This window comes from Lynx canadensis, chromosome B1 (assembly GCF_007474595.2).
Source record: "Lynx canadensis isolate LIC74 chromosome B1, mLynCan4.pri.v2, whole genome shotgun sequence".
Lineage (NCBI taxonomy): Eukaryota > Metazoa > Chordata > Mammalia > Carnivora > Felidae > Lynx > Lynx canadensis.
Window position 1 is genome coordinate 189,792,085 of NC_044306.2, and position 18,877 is coordinate 189,810,961.

The following is an 18,877-nucleotide window of genomic DNA, read 5'->3' on the forward strand; positions in this document are numbered from 1 at the left end:
GGGAGTGGAATTTAATTTAAAAGAACGTATGCTTTCCCATTTGGATTAGGAATTAAACAGGGCACAAGAATATGTAAAGAGTCATGCTTTCCTATTGCCGATCGCTGAAAATGAAACGTTCCATCCTTCATACTTATTGTATCAGTGAGTTCATTCTGTCTTGTGAAAGTAATCCCTACGGGAGGTGGTGTGGTGTTTTCTTTCAACAGTTTAGTCAACTAATCAATGGGAAATCCAAAAGAAAATCTCAAAGGATAAACAGTTTTCTTGGCTATGAAACAATTATACTATAACTCAGCTTGAGATATTCACATCTTGAAAATGAAGAAAATAAAAAGCTAGTATATCATTCCCAAATGTTATGATATATCTGTAGCATAGAACACAGCTGGACAAAAATACACTTGTTAAAGCATCCTCTGTAAGGAGTCTTCTTATCTGATTTGGGAGCACTGCAGGCACCAGAATCTTAACTGTAATAACTGGATAGAGTCCATGTGGTAAACATAGTGGTCATTTGAAAGTAGTTTTAAATTATGACTTTGTAAAATAGCAAATAATTAGTAAACTGTTGGATTCATACTCAAAATAAAAACTTCATAGTTTATTATTAAATTCACTTAGGTATAAACAAGTATATACACGTAAGTTCTCAGATGAATTTCAAATACCTCCTCACCATGTAACCAATAAAATTATTTAGCTATTATGGAAAAGGGAAGAATGCCTTTTCTGTCCTCTCCTCGTGTATCAGTCAGAATATTATTTAGTAACAGAATCTCAGTGACTACAAATGTTGAAAGATGTACTTCTCATTCATTTTCCATGTTCATCTCTGCTCAGCAGGGGTATTTTGCTCATAGATGTCCTTCAAGGACTTTTGTTAATGGAGCAGCCACCATCTTGCACATGATGCCAAGGCAGAAAGAAAAGAGAGCTCCGGCACGTCTGGTATCTGCAATTACACGCTGTTTCCCAAAAGTGGTGTGTCTAAAATGGTCTGATCACAATTCTGACGTGATCAGGAATTGATCAGGGATTCCCCTATGGGAGACTCCCCACACTACCAGGCAATTCTCCAACACCATCTTGGTGTTCTACAATCCAACTTAAATTCGAACAGCCAGGCAGAAGAGATGCCTAGGACAGTTTCCATGCCAGCTCCAAGCATGCCACTCTCTCCAAATCTCCATATGCTCACTAACCCAGTTCTCTGGGGTTTTTATGGGGGGTTTTATGGAGGCTTCGCTACATAGGCACAATTGAAAAAATCATTCGTCATTGGTGATTATACCCAACCTTTAGCCCCTCTTCCTTCCCCAGATGTCAGACATGTGGAAGTGAAAGTTCCAACCTTCTAATCATATGGCTGGCTCCCAGGGCTACCAGCCCCCATTGTCAGGTGGGGTCCAGAAGTCACCTCATTAACATAACAGGAGAGATTTTATCTCTCTCAACCTAGGAAAATCCAATGGTTTTAGCAGCTCTGTGCCAGGGACAAAGACCGAATATATATTTCTTATTATAAATTACAATATCACAGTGTCACTTCTCCTTTCCATTCATTGGACAGAATGTGTCATGTGGTCCCACCCAACCATTAGGGGCCCATCAAATGCAATCTTTCCACATGTTCCGAAGCAGGAAGAACTTGTTGATCAATCGCCCTGGAGTCCACCACACATGAAATCCTGTCCGCCTTGCCTTATCTGCTTCAGCTGTTCCCTTTCTGTGTCTCTCCTGAGTTGTTGCCCCGAATCCTTCTACGAGTCCCGATGCTTGCTGGTCTCTGCTTCTGACCTTGCACACAGTCACGTTAAGTGTGGTAACAGGAAGTGTACTGCTTAAGAAGGTAACTTCCTCTAAGAAGTGCCAACTTAACTGCCAGCTCTCTTTACCAGAGGAATGAATGGATGGAGACTCACCTGATTTGGGTAGTGATACGAGCCCTCCTCTTTCTTTTCTCTGATCTGAGTGTCCGGTGTCCAGCGTTTGTGTTCTGTTTGTGTAATTCTGTCCACAGTCTGCTGGTGCTACTTCTCAAACAGGTGTCAGTCGACTTCCTCTGGAGAATAACTGAAAGAACAGCTGTCGGAAAAAACAAGGATGCCATGACATTTCTGTTGGTAGAAACTGAGGATTTTCAGTGGAAGCACCTCACAGCCGCCACCAACTATACTCTACTTAGCAGCAGAAGTAGTTGTGAGAGTTGATGAAACATATGGATGCTTAGGGGCGCCTGGGCGGCTCAGTCGGTTAAGTGTCTGATTTTACCTCAAGTCATGATCTCACGGTTTGTGAGTTGGAGCCCTGCATTGGGCTCTGTGCTGACAGCTGGGAGCCTGGAGTCTGCTTCAGATTCTGTGTCTTCCTCTCTCTCTGCCCCTCCCCTGCTCGCACTCTGCCTCTCAAAATACACATTTTTTAAAAATTTTTAAAAAGAAAATAATTCCTTTAGCAATTTCCTATCCATGCATGGATCTCTTTCCAAATCACCGTTCCCAACATGTTTCATGGACTGCTGTATTTCTAACGTACTCGTCTAAGTATGTCTAGGGGCAACTTTTCTCTAAATCAATGAATAAAAGTTCGCTGGGGTTCTACTAACATTTATTTCCAATATAGTGGCCTTTATTCTTCTCAGCTGTCATCTACAGTTGCAGTATTTCCCTGCCCTTGAGGGTGAACCCTGATGATATTGGAGTTGGTTCAATTTATAGTGCTAGAAGAGGAAACATAACTCATATTTGCTGTAAGCTCGTTGCATTACATTTTTTAAATTTTTGTAATGTTTATTTAGTTTTGAGAGACAGAGACAGAGCATAAGCGGGTGAGGGGCCGAGACAGAGGGAGACACAGAATCCAAAGCAGGCTCCTGGTTCGGAGCTGTCAACACAGAGCCCGACGTGGGGCTCGATCCCACCAACTGTGAGATCGTGACCTGGGCTGAAGTCGGACGCTTAACCAACTGAGCCACCCAGGAGCCCCTATAGGCTCATTGCATTATGTCAGACCTGAACTATACTAGGTTCAACTACTTTGATGAATACCAGTTAACTCTGGTATCTCTGCACTGATGCTACACTGACTGTGTGTAATGGAGTTCTGCTTATCAAGTTTGAGATTGTTACTACCATACTCACGACTCCTATTTAATGAGCAAATATACAAAGAGGGCGTTAAGATAATCACAGAACATACAGTATCTTATTAATTCTCTTAACAGCTCTCTGATGTCAATCGTTATCCCCATATTAGAGGGGAGGGCAATAAGACTCAGACTAAACCATTTATCCGAAGTTATACAGCTTTGCAGTGGCAGAATAGGGGTTCAATCCAGTTATACTTAAGTTCAGAGCCCAGAAGCACAAGCATTTCACTAGATTATTCTAAATACTGCCAGGCAGAACATGCCAGCTATTGTTTGGACATGAAGGGGTTTCTGAAATCCATGCAGACCTCAGGAAACCCAGACACAAGAAGGCTCAGCAGCCCACCATGTGCTAATGGGCAATTCCTATAACCTCAGCCTCATCTCCTCACATTTAAAATGAAGCCATTCAGGGGCGCCTGGGTGGCGCAGTCGGTTAAGCGTCCGACTTCAGCCAGGTCACGATCTCGCGGTCTGTGAGTTCGAGCCCCGCGTCGGGCTCTGGGCTGATGGCTCAGAGCCTGGAGCCTGTTTCCGATTCTGTGTCTCCCTCTCTCTCTGCCCCTCCCCCGTTCATGCTCTGTCTCTCTCTGTCCCAAAAAAAATAAATAAACGTTGAAAAAAAAATTTTTTTTAAATGAAGCCATTGAGGGGTGCCTGGGTGGCTCAGTCGGTTAAGTGTCTGACTCTGGCTCAGGTCATGATCTCACGGTTCATGAGTTCGAGCCTTGTGTCAGGTTCTATGCTGACAGCTCAGAGCCTGGAGCCTGCTTCGGATTCTGTGTCTCCCTCTCTCTCTCTGGCCCTCCCCTGCTCACACTCGGTCTCTCCTTCTCTCTCAAAAATAAATAAACATTAAAAAAATAATAATAAAATGAAGTCACTGAACTGGGTTTTCTCTAAAGTTGCCTAAACATTCACGTTTCTGGATTCTGATCAAGAGACTAATCTGCCATTTTTTAATGGTCACTTTGTATCGAAGGGTGTTTGCTTATCTGAAAAATGGAGGTACGCTAGCATCTATCGGCATAAAGCATTTAATACAATACTTGGAACATAGAAAGGGCTCGGACGTATTTGCTTATCATCATCACCATCATCATCATGTTAATTGTTATCAAAATCACTACTTCATTAGCATTGACGTTAGCAGTAGCAAAATATTCATCATACATTTGCAACTGATTTGGGCCCTCACGTGTATCAGGACACTATCCAAAGGAATTGAAATGGATCATCAAGGAATGCATCTGGAAGGCCCCAAAAGGCAAGTGTCTTTTCACCAGCTGACAAATGTATGGCAGTTATGTGCTAAGAAAATCTCAATCTACATTTATTGCATACTGATCATATCATAGTGAAGGGTTTAAGGAGCAATAAAGGAACATCTCGCTGGTCATAGCAGATTAATGTGGCAGCCAGAAACTGCCGGGAAACTCTAGCTCCTTGACACTTGATGAAGTAGTTCATTTAACCTGTCCTAAACACTGGAACTTTTTCCAGAGCACTTTAGTGTCTAGCCATTCATAATTAGAGTAACTTGTATATGGTGAGGAGGAAGGTATACAGACCCTTGTTGGACTAAAGGCAATGATTTCTCAAAAAAAGAGAAATACAACATTTGCCACAAATCAAACAAAGTGTAATTCACTATATACGTGTGTGTGTATGTGCGTGTGTACGTGTGTGTGTGTGTGTGTGTGTGTATATATATATATATAAATATTTGTACAGTGTCCCCAGTTTTGATTGAATGGCTTCCTTTTACATGGTATTGCCTTCAACACAACCATGATAGGTGGTCTCTGGGAACAGAAACCACTGTGCGTCTTCCCAAAGTAAGTGTTTACATGGATGGCTCACCAGAAGGCCATTTCTTAAGTCCTGGTAGAAAAAAAAAAAGATAATAATCCAGAAGGCAAGACAACATTGCAATTAAAGGTTAGGGAAGTATGAGTTTGATTCCACTGAACTTTAAATTCTATAAGAGCAAAACTGGAACTTTTTAAAACTCCTCAGTGCCTAGAACAGTGCCTGAGGCATAGAATGTTCTAGGTAACTATTTGTTGAAAGAATAAACCAATGGATGAGTCTGTAAAACTGTGACTCCAACAAGTTAGTTAATTGTTATTTCTCAACTTTCACTTTCCTCATCTCTAATCACCACCTTTCAGGGTTAGTGAAAAAGTTAGAAGAAATAATGTATGTAAGAAGGCATTGAATATGTGCTCGATACATAGTTATGACTGTGGTAATATGGCTCAGCAGATTGTCATTAAAGCATCCTCATCAGGGCGCCTGGGTGGCTCAGTCGGTTGAGCGTCCCATCTTCGGCTCAGGTCATGATCTCACAGCTCATGAGTTCGAGCCCCATGGCAGGCTCTGTGCTGACAGCTCAGAGCCTGGAGCCTGCTTGAATTCTGTGTCTCCCTTGCTCTCTCTGCCCCTCCCTGCCCTGTGCTCTGTCTCTGTCTCTCAAAAATAAATAAATGTTAAAAAAAATGAAAAATTATAATTAAAAAAACATTAATTTAAAAAAATGCATCCTCATCTGCACAAAAAACACACACATCCCTTTATCCCTCGGAGGGATCTGTATAAATGCCTGATGTCCTCTGTTATTTTCCAGAATGATGATTAGATTCACAAGGGAAGCAAATTATTGCTATTTGTCGTGGGATTTGGAGCACGTCAAATCCCCATGTGATTCTGGTCAGCAGCCTGTCTAGATGTGAAGCTTTCTCCTAAACCAGCAGTGGTGGTGTATGTTGATGCAGTCTTTCTGGAAAGCAATATGGCTGTTCATATGAAGAGCCTTAAAATGGTTTAAACCTTTTGGTCTCATGATTCTCCTTCTGGATTATTCATAAAAAAAGAACCATAGGTGCAATCAGATGTATGTGCTAAAATATTAATTACATCATTATTCCTATATAGTCCCCCAATGCTAAAATCCCCTCAATATCCAACAATATGGGAAATTCAGTGGACACATAATTACACAGCCATTAAAAATAATGACATGGAAAATGTTCCGGATGTTTTGTTAAGTTAAAAAAATAATAAGATTCAAAATATATTCTTGTATTATCCCAATTGTATTTGTATGGAGTATTAATATATATGTAGACAAATGACCAAAATAGTTTTACAGTGGTATAATTATGGGCAATATTTATTTTATTTCCTTATTTTTTTCTGTGGACAGCACATTTTGACAGAATAATCATTTTTTAAAGTTTATTTATTTATTTTGAGAGAGAGCAGGGGTTGGGGGCAGGGAGAGAGGAAAGAGAGAGAATCCCAAGGAGGCTATGCACTGTCAGTGCAGAGCCTGATTTGGGGCTCAATCTCACCAATCACGAGATCGTGACCGGAGGTGAAATCAAGAGTCAGATGCTTAACGGACTGAGTCACCCAGGTGCCCCATGGAGTATCTTTCAAATAAGCTTCTGAGACAAACACTGCTAACCATTCACCAAATCTGTGAATGGGCACATGAGATTTGTCTCGTTGTTTGGGGTAGACATTAAATGATTTCTAACAAAATGAGAGTGGAAATTATGTGTAGCACTCTGCACTTAGAGACCTAGTCCATAAACACTTCCCACAGACACTCCTCAATGATCGTTTTCTCTTTCTGGATGAGAAAATCACAGATTTTAGAAGCCACATGAAGATGGCCAAGATTCCATTAGTCTCTGTCCCTTAAAGATTCTGGAGAGAACCATCAAGTTAGATGGTTAGATGATCAAGAAATACACCACATTCTTTTAAACTTGTTATATTTGGGGGCTTGTTTGCCACAAGAGTTAACCTACTAATATAGCTTCATTGTTGATCATATATATTTAGTTGTATACACCGCCTGATCAAATTTATTCTTGATGGAGAGGTGGAGATACTACTTCTGTGCAGAAACCATTCCACAAAAGAGATGAGGGGAAAGTTAGAGAATAGATCATTTGCACCATTTTGTAAATCACTAGGGCCCTCTAGAAGTTAGTTGATCATTCTCACCTGAAGGTCGTAAAATGCATTGCTTTTCCATAAGAACTCTTTAGAACAAATACAAGATCCTGACTCTGTGGATTTCCTTTTATCTCTTTTGTCTTTTTTTTTTTTTTTTTGATGTAGGCCCCATGAGGGCAAGACCTTTGACTTGTTTATATTGCTGCTTCCCCAATTCCTTGAGAACTGTGAGAATAATCAGCATACAATATGTATTGGTTAAAGATGTAAATTAATGTAATGAATGCAAGATGGGTAAAGACAAATTCACCTGGTGAGAATGACCACCCAAAAACTTGGCCAAGAGCTTTCAGAGGGCGGAGCGGGTTTTATCTGACTTATTCGTGTGATGGAACATAAAACAAACATCTGAGACAGCCAATTTCTAAATTTGATTTCATGTTATAAGATATATCTACTGAATGCATCTAGCAATCAAAGGCAGCTGACAAGTTTGCTGAGGGCAGATGGCCCTTTACTTTCCATCTTCATCTCTTGCAAGAGTCTACCTCCCAGGTAGGTTTCTAGCTGGACCTTCCACAAGTTGGCCACCTGGTGGCACAGCCATCTATTTGCTCTCTTCTTACCACCCCAAGCAGATGGCTCAGAGTTAAACAGCCAACAAATGACAATTTCCATGTGTCAGAGGACCCGACTGCAAGGTGCTTATTTACTCTTAAAATTGGTTCTGTTGCTGCCAACTGAAAGTCATTGAATCAAAACTTTTGAGTGATTAGCTAGATACACGCCATTTTCTTTTTCCTTTTGTAGTTGTAGCCGTTGATTGTTCATTCATTTATATCTTAGTTGGGATCCTCTAGAGAAGCTGAAGCAAGGGATGTGTATGTAAACAGTAAGAGATTTATTTTAAGTAATTGGCCCACATGATTGTGGTGGTTTAGTCAGTTCAGAATCTGATGGTGGAGGCAGACAAGCTGGAGGCTCAGGAAAAAGTTGTAGTTTGAGTCCAAAGGCAGTCTGCCATAGAACTTAGAAAAGCTGAAGTTGCAAATCAGGTCAGAAAGTAGTGTGCTGAAGGATTTCCTTTTGCTCAGAAGAGATTAGATTTTCTTCTTCTTCTTTTTAAGTTATTTATTTATTTATTTATTTATTTTGAGAGAGAGAGAGAGTGCAGAGAGAGAAGAAGAGAGCCCCCGATGTGGGTCTCAAACTCATGAACCATGAAATCATGACCTGAGCCAAAATCAAGAGTTGGATGCTCAACCAGCTGAGCCACCCAGGTATTCCAACTTTCTTCTATTTAGGCCTTCAGCTGATTATATGGGGCCCACCCAGATTATGGAGGACAATCTGCTTCACTCAAAGTTTGCTGATCTAACTGTAAATCTTATCCAAAATTCCCTCACAGAAATAACCAGAATAATGTTTGACCAAACACTTGGGCATCATGACCCAGACAAGTTGACACATAAAATTAACTGTAATAGTTCACTTGCTTCTCTTCTCATTCGTTTTTGATTGTCTTTTCTTTGCTCAAATCCTCTTAGGGCCTTGGGGGGTGATTATTTTTAGAAGGGTCATCTAATCCCAAATCTTGTGGGAAAATCAGGAAAATCTCAAGCCCTCATTCCAGCTCCCCTATTGGCTAGCTGATTAAAAGGGAACTTGACCACAGAACCTCCAGTTCTGCTTCAGTGAATGTAGATACCTAAGTTATAGGTTTATTATAACGTTCAAATGGGAGAAATATGCATTGACAAGCTCTGTAAACACAAGTTCACATTGAAACCATTATTTTAAATTGTGTTCATATATCAAAGGCCCTACCTTTCAAACCAATGAATGAGAGAAAATAGAAAACTTCTCATGTAAAACCCGTTACAGCTGTAACTGGCTCATTGGAATAAAGAAAGATCAAGTTAATAAATCAAGTTTATTCATGAGGGGACAGTGATTTTAAGGGTTAAGAGAAGCTTTAAAACCACATCAGATGATTTTTGAGCATCCCAGGAACAATGTCAAATTTAAAGTACACAGAATATTCCTGTGTAAAGGCAGAGAAGTTAGCATACCTCTGATGCTCCCCCGTGAATCCTGGGGAGAGCCAGGCAGCATAGGAACACCATGAGTCCAAAAGCAAGGGAGCTCAGATAATACGGGACTGTCCATGAGAAGCTGCTCAAAAAGATGGGACAGAGCTTCTCACTTCCACACATTCAATGTACAATTAACATCCCACATGTGACATGATGTCAGATTATCACATGATTGTCAGTGTTCGCTGCTCGAGGGGTCGCTACACATCAGATTCCTGACCAGACCATTCTTTAACTCCAGAGAGTGGAAGAAGTTTTGCCCTTATCTTTGTTTAAGATCTTTATTTAGTCCCCATTTTCAGCACAAACACAGATTTCTTCTAATATTTTAGATTTTAGTTCCTTTTGTAGAAAATGCTTAATCTACCCTGGGAGGGGTAGCCTTTTCCTCTGGTCCCACCAGGTCAGTGATCTGACATTAGTAGAGTTCCCAAGGTCAGTATCCATCAGTCTTGAATAACTCCACCCATGGGTCAAAAAAGGGAAATCTTTACATTGAGACCTCTTTTCAGACCCTCCTCTCCAGAAATTAAACATATCTTGAGGTCCTGTGTCACTCAAGGTCATTTGTTACAATCCATGTTATTATGCACTCCTGAACAAACTGTTGACAGAAATTAGGAACCATTCCTGCTTGGGTCATCTTGGAGCAAATGGAGCACACCATTTTCTCCCTGAACTACAGATTATGTGGGTCCAGCAAATTGCCAGAGGAACACAGCACCAAAATCCAACAAAGAGCATATCAAATCATCTTGCAATCATTGCTCTAGGAAAAACAATGTAATTTTCTCTTACCTTGTTGATAATAAGCATATGTGTTCTTACAAGCAGCAGTGTGTTCTTTAATGTGTCAGACCAGCTTTAATATTTATCATATGCAAAGATTTTTACATCTGTAATTTTTTTTTCATTCTGTGAGAACTGGAACAAAGAGAAATTTATTGTGTCCTTTTATCCTCTGAAAAAAATGGATGGGTGGTTAACTTCCTTGGTGCTGCTTTGCACAGCAAAGCAAAGAGAGTTCTGTTTCAAAATGTGCAAAAAATCAGTTTTATGAACACTTTGCTCATATTGCTTCTCTACGACTTTCTTTAGGAATGTCCCAGTGGTGTTGTTAATGAAGAAACCTTCAAAGAGATTTACTCACAGTTCTTTCCACAGGGAGGTAAGTGCAAATGTGGACTTGTTAACATACTCTCCATTAGAATTATGCTTGCAATCTTGAGTATGGTTTAAGCTTTTATGGCATGATTCTACATTTTTAATCGCTATGTAAAAGAGTTAATACACAGCATACAAGTGCGTATAATTTCCAATATATCATAAAAGTGAGCTACTTACAAGTTGTCAAATATCCAGGATTTCACTCTTCAGTTGCACGCAGAAAGTAGTATTACTGTGTGCCTCAGACTATGGCTATCAAATGCACAAGCACTTTTGGACTACGATGGGTTGGTCCTAAAAATGCCACAAAGCTCTTTAATGTGCGTTATAGGTATCATTTGATTCTCTGCACACGGAAAATTAGGACAAATATAATTATCATCCATTTTCACATGTGAAATCTGGGCTTTAGAGCAGCTAAATGGTTTGCTCAGGGTCACGCATTCACTAAGTGGCAGGTATGGCTTAGAATCTAGATTTTTCTGTAACCTCACCTAGTGTTCTTTCTGCCCTTTCTCTTTTAGGACCTCTTACTATCACCTCTCTCCCTACATCTGAGAAAATTAATATCACTCTAAATAATAGTAATAATAACATAGTTGTTGTTATTATCATTATTAGAGAGGGGGGAGGGGCAAAGGGAGAGGGATAGAGAATCCCAAGCAGACTCCACACTCAGTGCAGAGCCTTTGCGGGGATCCATCGCACGACCCGAGGTCATGACCCGAGCCAAGATCAGGAGTTGGATGTTCAACTGACTGAGCCACCTACGCACGCCTCTAAATATTATTTTAAATGGAAAATAAACAAGGAAAGCATAATGATAACACATACATGTTAGGGATGAGTGGGAAACTATTTGCCATTTGACCTTGCAGGTTCTCCTTTGGTCATTCAACAGGAGGCCTGGTCAAACTTGTTACACAGTCTCTTGTGTGCCCAGCTATGTGTTAGGTGCTGGTAATGTAAGAGGAATAAGTGTGGTACCTGTCCAAAAGAATGTTCTAGTTTAATGGAGCAGATGGGAAATGTTGACGTAAGGTGTACAGGGAAGGTTAGGCTTCAAATCCCAGCATTACAAGAGCACCTTCAGGCACAACCACACCAACTGATAGACAGGGAGGAAATAGAAAGGAATCTCTCCAGGTAAACCGACCTAGGCTGAAGTAGTTACCATCTGTGAGGCGTCGAACACGTGCCTGACCCTGGCATGCACTGCGCCCACCTCCCAACTCCCCTAGCTGTGACTCTGCCTTCTTGATAAATGTGGAAACCAAGGTGCAGAGAAGTTCATCCATTTCCTTGTCATCATCTTTTATTGCTTCCCGCTTAAAGGAGCTCCATCATCTCACGCCAAGGTAACTGCAATAGTTTCTAAACTAGTCTCTGATTCTGACTCTTTCTGGCTCCCCCAGCAGGGGGGGTTCCTAACATGACCCGGAGTAATCCTGTTCAGCATAAGCCAGCTCTGGTCACTGCTCTACTCGGAACATTCCGTCGCATCACAGCCTAAGCCGCAGCCTGTACAGTGGTCCACAAGTTGTAATTCCTGGTCTCCTGCTCCCTCTCTGCCTCATCCTTCATCCCACACCCCTTAAAGGACTCACTACGTTCCAGCCACACTGGCTTCCTTGCTGTCCCCGCCACACACCAGTCATGCTGCTGCCTCAGGGGTTTTGAATTTGTTAGTCCCTCTGCCTGGGATTATTTTTCCATCTCAATGTCCCACCACCTTTGCTTTTATTCAAATGCAATCTTCTTGGGGTGCCTGGGTAGCTCAGTTGGTTAAGCATCCGACTTTGGCTCAGGTCTTATTCAAATGCAACCTTCTTGGGGCGCCTGGGTGGCTCAGTTGGTTAAGCATCCGACTTTGGCTCAGGTCATGATCTCTGGGTTCAGGACTTCAAGCCCCAGGTGGGGCTCTGTGCTGACAGCTCGGAGCCCGGAGCCTGCTTCAGATTCTGTGTCTCCCTCTGTCTGTGCCCCTCCCCTGCTCACACTCTGTCTGTCTGCCTGTCTCCCTCTCTCTCTCTCTCTCTCTCAAAAAAAAAGAAAAAAAACATTAAAAAAAAATCAAATGCAACCTTCTCAGCAAGACTTTCCCTAGCCACCCTATCATAAACCACAGCCCCTTAAATTCTCTCCACGCTGGCTTTATGTTTCTCTTTAGCACTCAAGAACACCTAATAATACATATTTTACCTATTTTTGTTGTTGTTTATTGTCTCTTTCCCCACTAGTAAGAGGGACCAAAGGGTTTTGTGTTTTATTTGCTGCCATATCCATGGGTGGTGGGACAGTGACTGACAAGTAATCACCCTTGACACATATAGTATAAATAAGAGAAAACGTGCAGGGATGATTGCATGAATGATGCATGAATGAATGAATGAATGACGTGCATCTCAAATGGTGGCTGTAACGGGACAACGGAAGAATACTTGCAAAAGGCATTTTGAAAGTATAGAACACTTAAATATTAGCTCTTTTCAGACACAAATTAGATTCTCTTTTGGTTTTCGATATTTTAGGGGGTTAAAAACAATTTTACGCATGAATTGTCAAAATAGACATTTTCATTTAAGATGGCCCTTTAAAAAGAATTAAATTAGAATTCTGAGAAAACACAAGGTGACCTGTTTTTACATGAATTTGGATCTCTCATCGGGACCAGTCCCCTTACCCCTTCTCATTAGTAACAACCCACAGACAGCTATTGGTCATGGGGCTGGATGCCTAGATTGCAATGGACCCATTGTCTGCATTAACAAAGAACTCGGAATATCATCTCATTAACATATTTCTAAGTTATTTAAAAACCATGGAGTTTTTGAAGAAAAATCATGTTTACATTATATCTAAGTGTCTGTCCGCATATTGATGAACAGTAATATCAAAGCACCAAGCACAAAAGGAATTCTTTACTTTTTATTATCTCAAATGAAAGTTATTACATGCTACAAATAGGATAGAGTTCCACATTAAAAATTTATCTTATTTGAAAAATAGCATTTTGGCATTGGAGAACATCTACTTAAGCACAATCCTTTGCAAATGATTCTTCTTACCAAATCTAAAGGGATTTGAGGAAAAATCACTTTTGCTTTCTTAAAAATTCTTTGATTATTCATGTTAATTGAATGGATAAATCTAAAAGTACCAGCCATTACTGAAGGAAGTGACACATCTTGAAGAATCATGACTTACAATCTAGGAAATTAACACCGCAATGCAAATTGTATCTTGCAGCGCGGCTAGAAAAAGGGAAATGTCCCGAGGAAGAACATAATCTCTGATGGCAGACAATTTCATGTTATGGCCATGCTCACGGTTCTATAGAGCCATGTATTTTGGTCTAAAAGCAGCAGGTTTCTCCTTATGAGCGCTAACAATGATGGGTCCATAAATCACAACGTCTCACCGTTTCCTCCAGGAAAATACTTTGTCTTATCCACAGAACCTGCTACAATTTGTATTGTGTCAGGCTCCCAGTTTTCTCTACTGCTTAGCCAGATGGCTTTCCAAGCACAACTGGTGTGGTGTTCTGGTTCTGGATGTCGGCACAACTGACCTGAACGGAAGCCGCTTGTTTGTGGGGAATAAAGTGGGCCCCCTATAAACCAAGCTGAGAGGAAACGAATGGCTGGTTGGAGCTGTCACTGGTCTTGTTACAGCAATGCCTTTTTGACTCCATGTACAGTGGAAGTTTTGGGAATCTCTCAGCTCACGGAGCATTCTAAAAGCTCGTGAAAAGTTCAGTTTCCTGGGCTACTCCTCCTCATGTAGTGGAGATTTTGCACTTACTCTGCCTATACCGGCACCTGATAGCTATAGAAGGAGCAGATGAATTAGTTCCAGTCTGAAGACTTCAGCCAATAAACACTTATTGAGCAGTCACTGTATACAAGGCTCTTGAGGCACTTAGATGGGGTCAAGAGGTATAAAGATTTTTTTTAATAGCACCACTCACTGCATATCCTTCTTGTACCTGGGACAATATTTCTAAGAATTTTCAGGGTGATTTACAGAGGCCTTATTAAACAGAAACTACTATTCATGTATACGAAGCTGCCTTACCTCAGTAACAGTGCATGAATCATGTATTCAAATGCATTAAACTAATTCTGTACCTTATGCTTGAATTCAAGTGGGAGTAGCGATTTATAGTAGGAAGAAGAAAATCAACCAGATTGATTTCAATCCACAGACCTGGAACATGATAACCAACTGCATTTGTTCAAATTCTCTGAAATGTATGTGCATTGATGGCTTTTTTAATCAAGGGGTTAGTTGGTATTATCGGTGTGGTCTGGAAATAGTTGGGTTAAATTCACTAGACTAAGTTGAGTCCTGGGTTTGTGGATAGACTGAGTCACCACCAAAGCATATGACTCAAATGGTGTCTTTCTCTGGGCCTCAGGTTGTTCCTCTGTAAATTGTAGAACAATACTTTTAAGACATCTATAAAATGTGGAACAAAGGAGTCTTCAGTTTTCTTTCTAGCATCCTTTATTCTTCCTAACATCCTTTGTTTCTCAGAATTCGTGTTGGAATGTCTTGATGTCATTACCAACTCTAGCATTAACTAACTAGGTGACCGTAGCTAAGTTACTAACGGTACCCGTTCCTATTTTCCACCTTTGTTAAATGTAGATAACTACATAGAATCCAGGATACCTTCCTATCCTAAGCATCCCTAAATTTTGTCCCCCAACTATAAAATTTCCGCATTTTTTCAACTTCACCAGTAAGATTGTAAAGAAACTGAGACATTCTCAACGTGTCAAACTCAGTAACTGTTTTTTTGTTATCAGTAAGGAAACGTGACCAAAGAAAGCCCATCAGGTCATGTGGAGAGAAGAGAGATCAATGTTATATCTTTTGAGTCCCAAATTGCACTGAAATCTAGAATCGAGGATGTCAGTTATTCACCATCTTAGGAAATATTTACCCAAAAAGAACAATAAGGGGCAACTGAGTGGCTCAGTCAGTTAAGTGTCTGACTTTTGATTTCGGTTCAGGTCATAATCTCAATGTTCGTGGGATCAGGCCCCGTGTGGGGCTCTGCACTGACAGCACAGAGCCTGCATGGGATTTTCTCTCTCCCTTTCTCTCTCCTTTCTCTCTGCCTTCCCCTGCTTGCACGCTGTCTTTCAAAATAAAGTAAAAAAAAAAAAAAAAAAGAACATTTTTTTTAAATCTTAAAAAAAAATAAGATGAAAGTTGACATAGAAGTTTTTGTGGACAGCGTCCCTTTTCTTCATTCATCCACCTCTGTGCCCAGCCAGATGCTCCCAGTGCCTCAGATCCTTCCTCTTGTCTAGTCAAAGCTCAGAACATCACTCCCCTTCTTCAGAAACTTTCACAATCGCCAAATGCCTGTCAGAAAAAATCCAAACTCCATCAGAAGCTGCAACGCCCTTCATGACACACTTGCTTCTATTGGTCTTTATAGAGTGTGAAGTTGCATCAGATTAGAATGTCAGTCACCTAGACACGCAGTAGAGATTTCACAAGAACACAAGAACTTCTTCAGGTGGAAATGTACTATATCTGTAAAAAAATTACTCATATTTCTTTCAGGTGGCTTTGAAAGGATAATTATAACAGATACTATTTATTGAACATTTATTATGTGCCTGGGACGATTGTAAGCACTTTGCATGTGGTATCTCATTTAATCTTTTTATGATGGCTCTATGAAGTACATACTGGTGTGGTTATTCTGTAGATGAGGACCCTGAGTCCCAGAGAGGTTAAACAACTTTCCCAAAGCCGTGCGGTTAATATTTGGGAGACCTGAAATTCAAACCTGACTTCACTCTGACTTCACTACGGTAGTAATGACTGCTGTCTGCATGGTATATCTGAGCTGGAAAACCAGCCAAAGTTCATTTAGAGGAACGAGGAGTCCTCTGTACCACATCAGAGCAAACCTCGAGACTATATGTCCCATATGTCAGGCTTTAAAGCTAGAGTGACCCCATTTAAGAAGAAGGCTAATAATTGTACATTCACGATAGCTTCTTTTTTTAATTAAAAAAAAATTGCCAACATCGTTTGTTTTGAACCATTATTCATGTTGACTTCTGCTTGCTAAGGTAAAGGCATTTACCCTGATTGTCTAAACAGGATACCAGGAGACCTGCTTAATGAAGCTCGTTATAAAATATACAGAACCTCTTTCTCTCTCCCCCGAAAGTAAGTTTAACACACAACCTGTCAACTTATGTCACCATAGGACACTAAATAGTTCAAGAAGTCTGTGTCAAAGAACCGTGGAGAACGAAACAACTTTGTAAATAAAAAATGGGCTGTCAGTTCTTGATAACTCTATCATGGAACTTCCTAGCAATGGCACTAAATTGATTAGAACCAAACCTTTGGTTATAATCCATATTCAAAAGGATTTCTTTCTGCAACTCATCAATACTATGTGAACATCCACTCGAGATACAATGATGGGACATACTATTTAGAACCAATTTTTGGTCCTGGCTTAGTTCATAGAAAACTGTGTTGATGATTCATATGTTCTAAAATAAGTGGTTTTTCGTATTGTGTTTAAAGGTAAGAGGCAAAAGAAAACGCCACCATCATTTTGAGAAACTGAGGCAGTGTACCGTCTACCTTATGAAAGATAGGAGCTTCCATAGCATTTACCGCTGGGTGAAGCATTCACGATAAACCATCCATAAGTGGGCCATGGGTGCTTGAGACCTGCTTTTAGAAAAGCAATTTATAAAGGAAAAGGTGAATAGAAGTTTTGTTCAAGCCCAGTAAAAATAAAGGTTAGAAGTTATAAAATAGAAAGAGTGGAGATTTTAAACAGAAGATAAAAAAGCTAGAGCCAATGAGCTTAAAGGTTACAACTTTTTTTTTAATATAAAAAAGGTTAAGGGAAAAGCTAAAACCATGAGATGAAACATTTAAAATAATCAAGTAAATTTGATCAAGGGTCAAACACAGAAGCACTGAAAAATTAAAACTGCACTAAGAAAAGAAAACAGTAAGAAAAAATATAATTTTACCATGAAAAGCAGAAAGCTCTGAAGGGAGACAACAGAGAAAAAGTAGAAGGGAAAGAAGGAAAAATTAGAGGGAAAACCCAGTAAAAGCAAGCTAAGTGGAAACGTTGGATTTCAGAGTACTTCAGAGTTGTCAGGCAGCCTTGTGAGGTGCTGCGGGGACTGACTGTCCCAGAGCCGTGAATCCCACCCAGGGCCCAGGGACCCTCAGAACCATTCACTCCCACGATGGCCACAGAAACTGCCCGGTTCATCAGGCCACTTCACTGGCCATGGGTTAGCCTGATTTTCCAGTCAGAAGGACTCAGTTGTGTCTCACGTTTCTCCTTAATCGACTGTGTGACGTTAGGCGAGTTTCTCAACCTGAGTCCCCGTCTTTATCTGAGTTGTAAAACTGATGAACACATTCACAATAACAACACTAAAAATACCAACTCACGTGCGTCTCACTATTAGTATCTTTATTATTTTACTGTAGACGTAGCCTCTGACGAGCACTTAACAATTTTCAGACGCATCTCCCTTCGCCCTCACACCACCTACTCATCTTAGTGCCGGGAATACACCCAAGACTCCCATGTGTTCAGAGCATTTCCAGCCAGAAACTTGCAGAGAATGTGTATCATCAATGCCCTGGGTTGTGGAGAGCTGACTCCCATGAATCTCAAATCACAATCCGCTACTGGAAGAAGGTGGGCAGCTGGGAAGAAAGCACAAGTAGAGGAGACAGAGCAAATTTTTCCAAATAGAAGGAGCCTTGGGCATGCTAGGCCAGTCTTCTGTAGGATATTGAAGTGCTTGCTGCATTAACGATACTCCCTTTTCAACATTTCAGACTCTACAACATACGCGCATTTTCTGTTTAATGCATTTGATACGGACCACAATGGAGCTGTGAGTTTTGAGGTAAGTCTTAGAATTTATGTATATATATACACACACACACACACACACACACACATATATATATGTGTGTATATATATAATGTATATATGAATATATATATGTTTATATATGTATATGATTTGACTTTAGACACACTGAAAGAAATTTGGTCTTATTTCCTGGGAAATTTTGAATTTGGTGGTTTAATAACTTTTTTTGCTTTTTGAGACTTCTATTTATTATTATTATTATAAAATATTGAGCATGAGATCTATCCTCTGAACAAAATTTTAAGAGTATATTACATTATTGTTGACTATAGGTACAATGTTGTACAGCAGATCTCTAGAACTTATTCATTTTGCTTAACCGAAACTTTATGTCAGTCAGCAAGTAACTCCCCATTTCCCCCTGTCCTAGTCCCTGGCAACCACCATTCCACTCTTCCATTCTATGAATTTGACTATTTTAGATACCTCATATAAGTGGATTCATATAATATTTGTCTTTCTGTGATGGCTTCTTTCACTCAGCATGACCCCAGTTTCATCTATGTTGTTGCATACTACAGACTTTT

At 40.3% G+C, this 18,877-nt stretch overlaps 1 protein-coding gene across 2 annotated transcripts in view; it reads left to right on the top strand.

The window, feature by feature from the left end:
• KCNIP4 (potassium voltage-gated channel interacting protein 4) overlaps nt 1–18,877 on the top strand; it is a 1,158,426-nt gene that overhangs the window by 1,113,981 nt on the left and 25,568 nt on the right. For both annotated transcript variants that reach the window (XM_030314123.2, XM_030314125.2), the window contains 2 exons: nt 10,318–10,387; nt 18,250–18,320. In XM_030314123.2, coding sequence (XP_030169983.1) covers nt 10,318–10,387; nt 18,250–18,320 — 141 coding nt within the window. The remainder of the gene's footprint in view (nt 1–10,317; nt 10,388–18,249; nt 18,321–18,877) is intronic.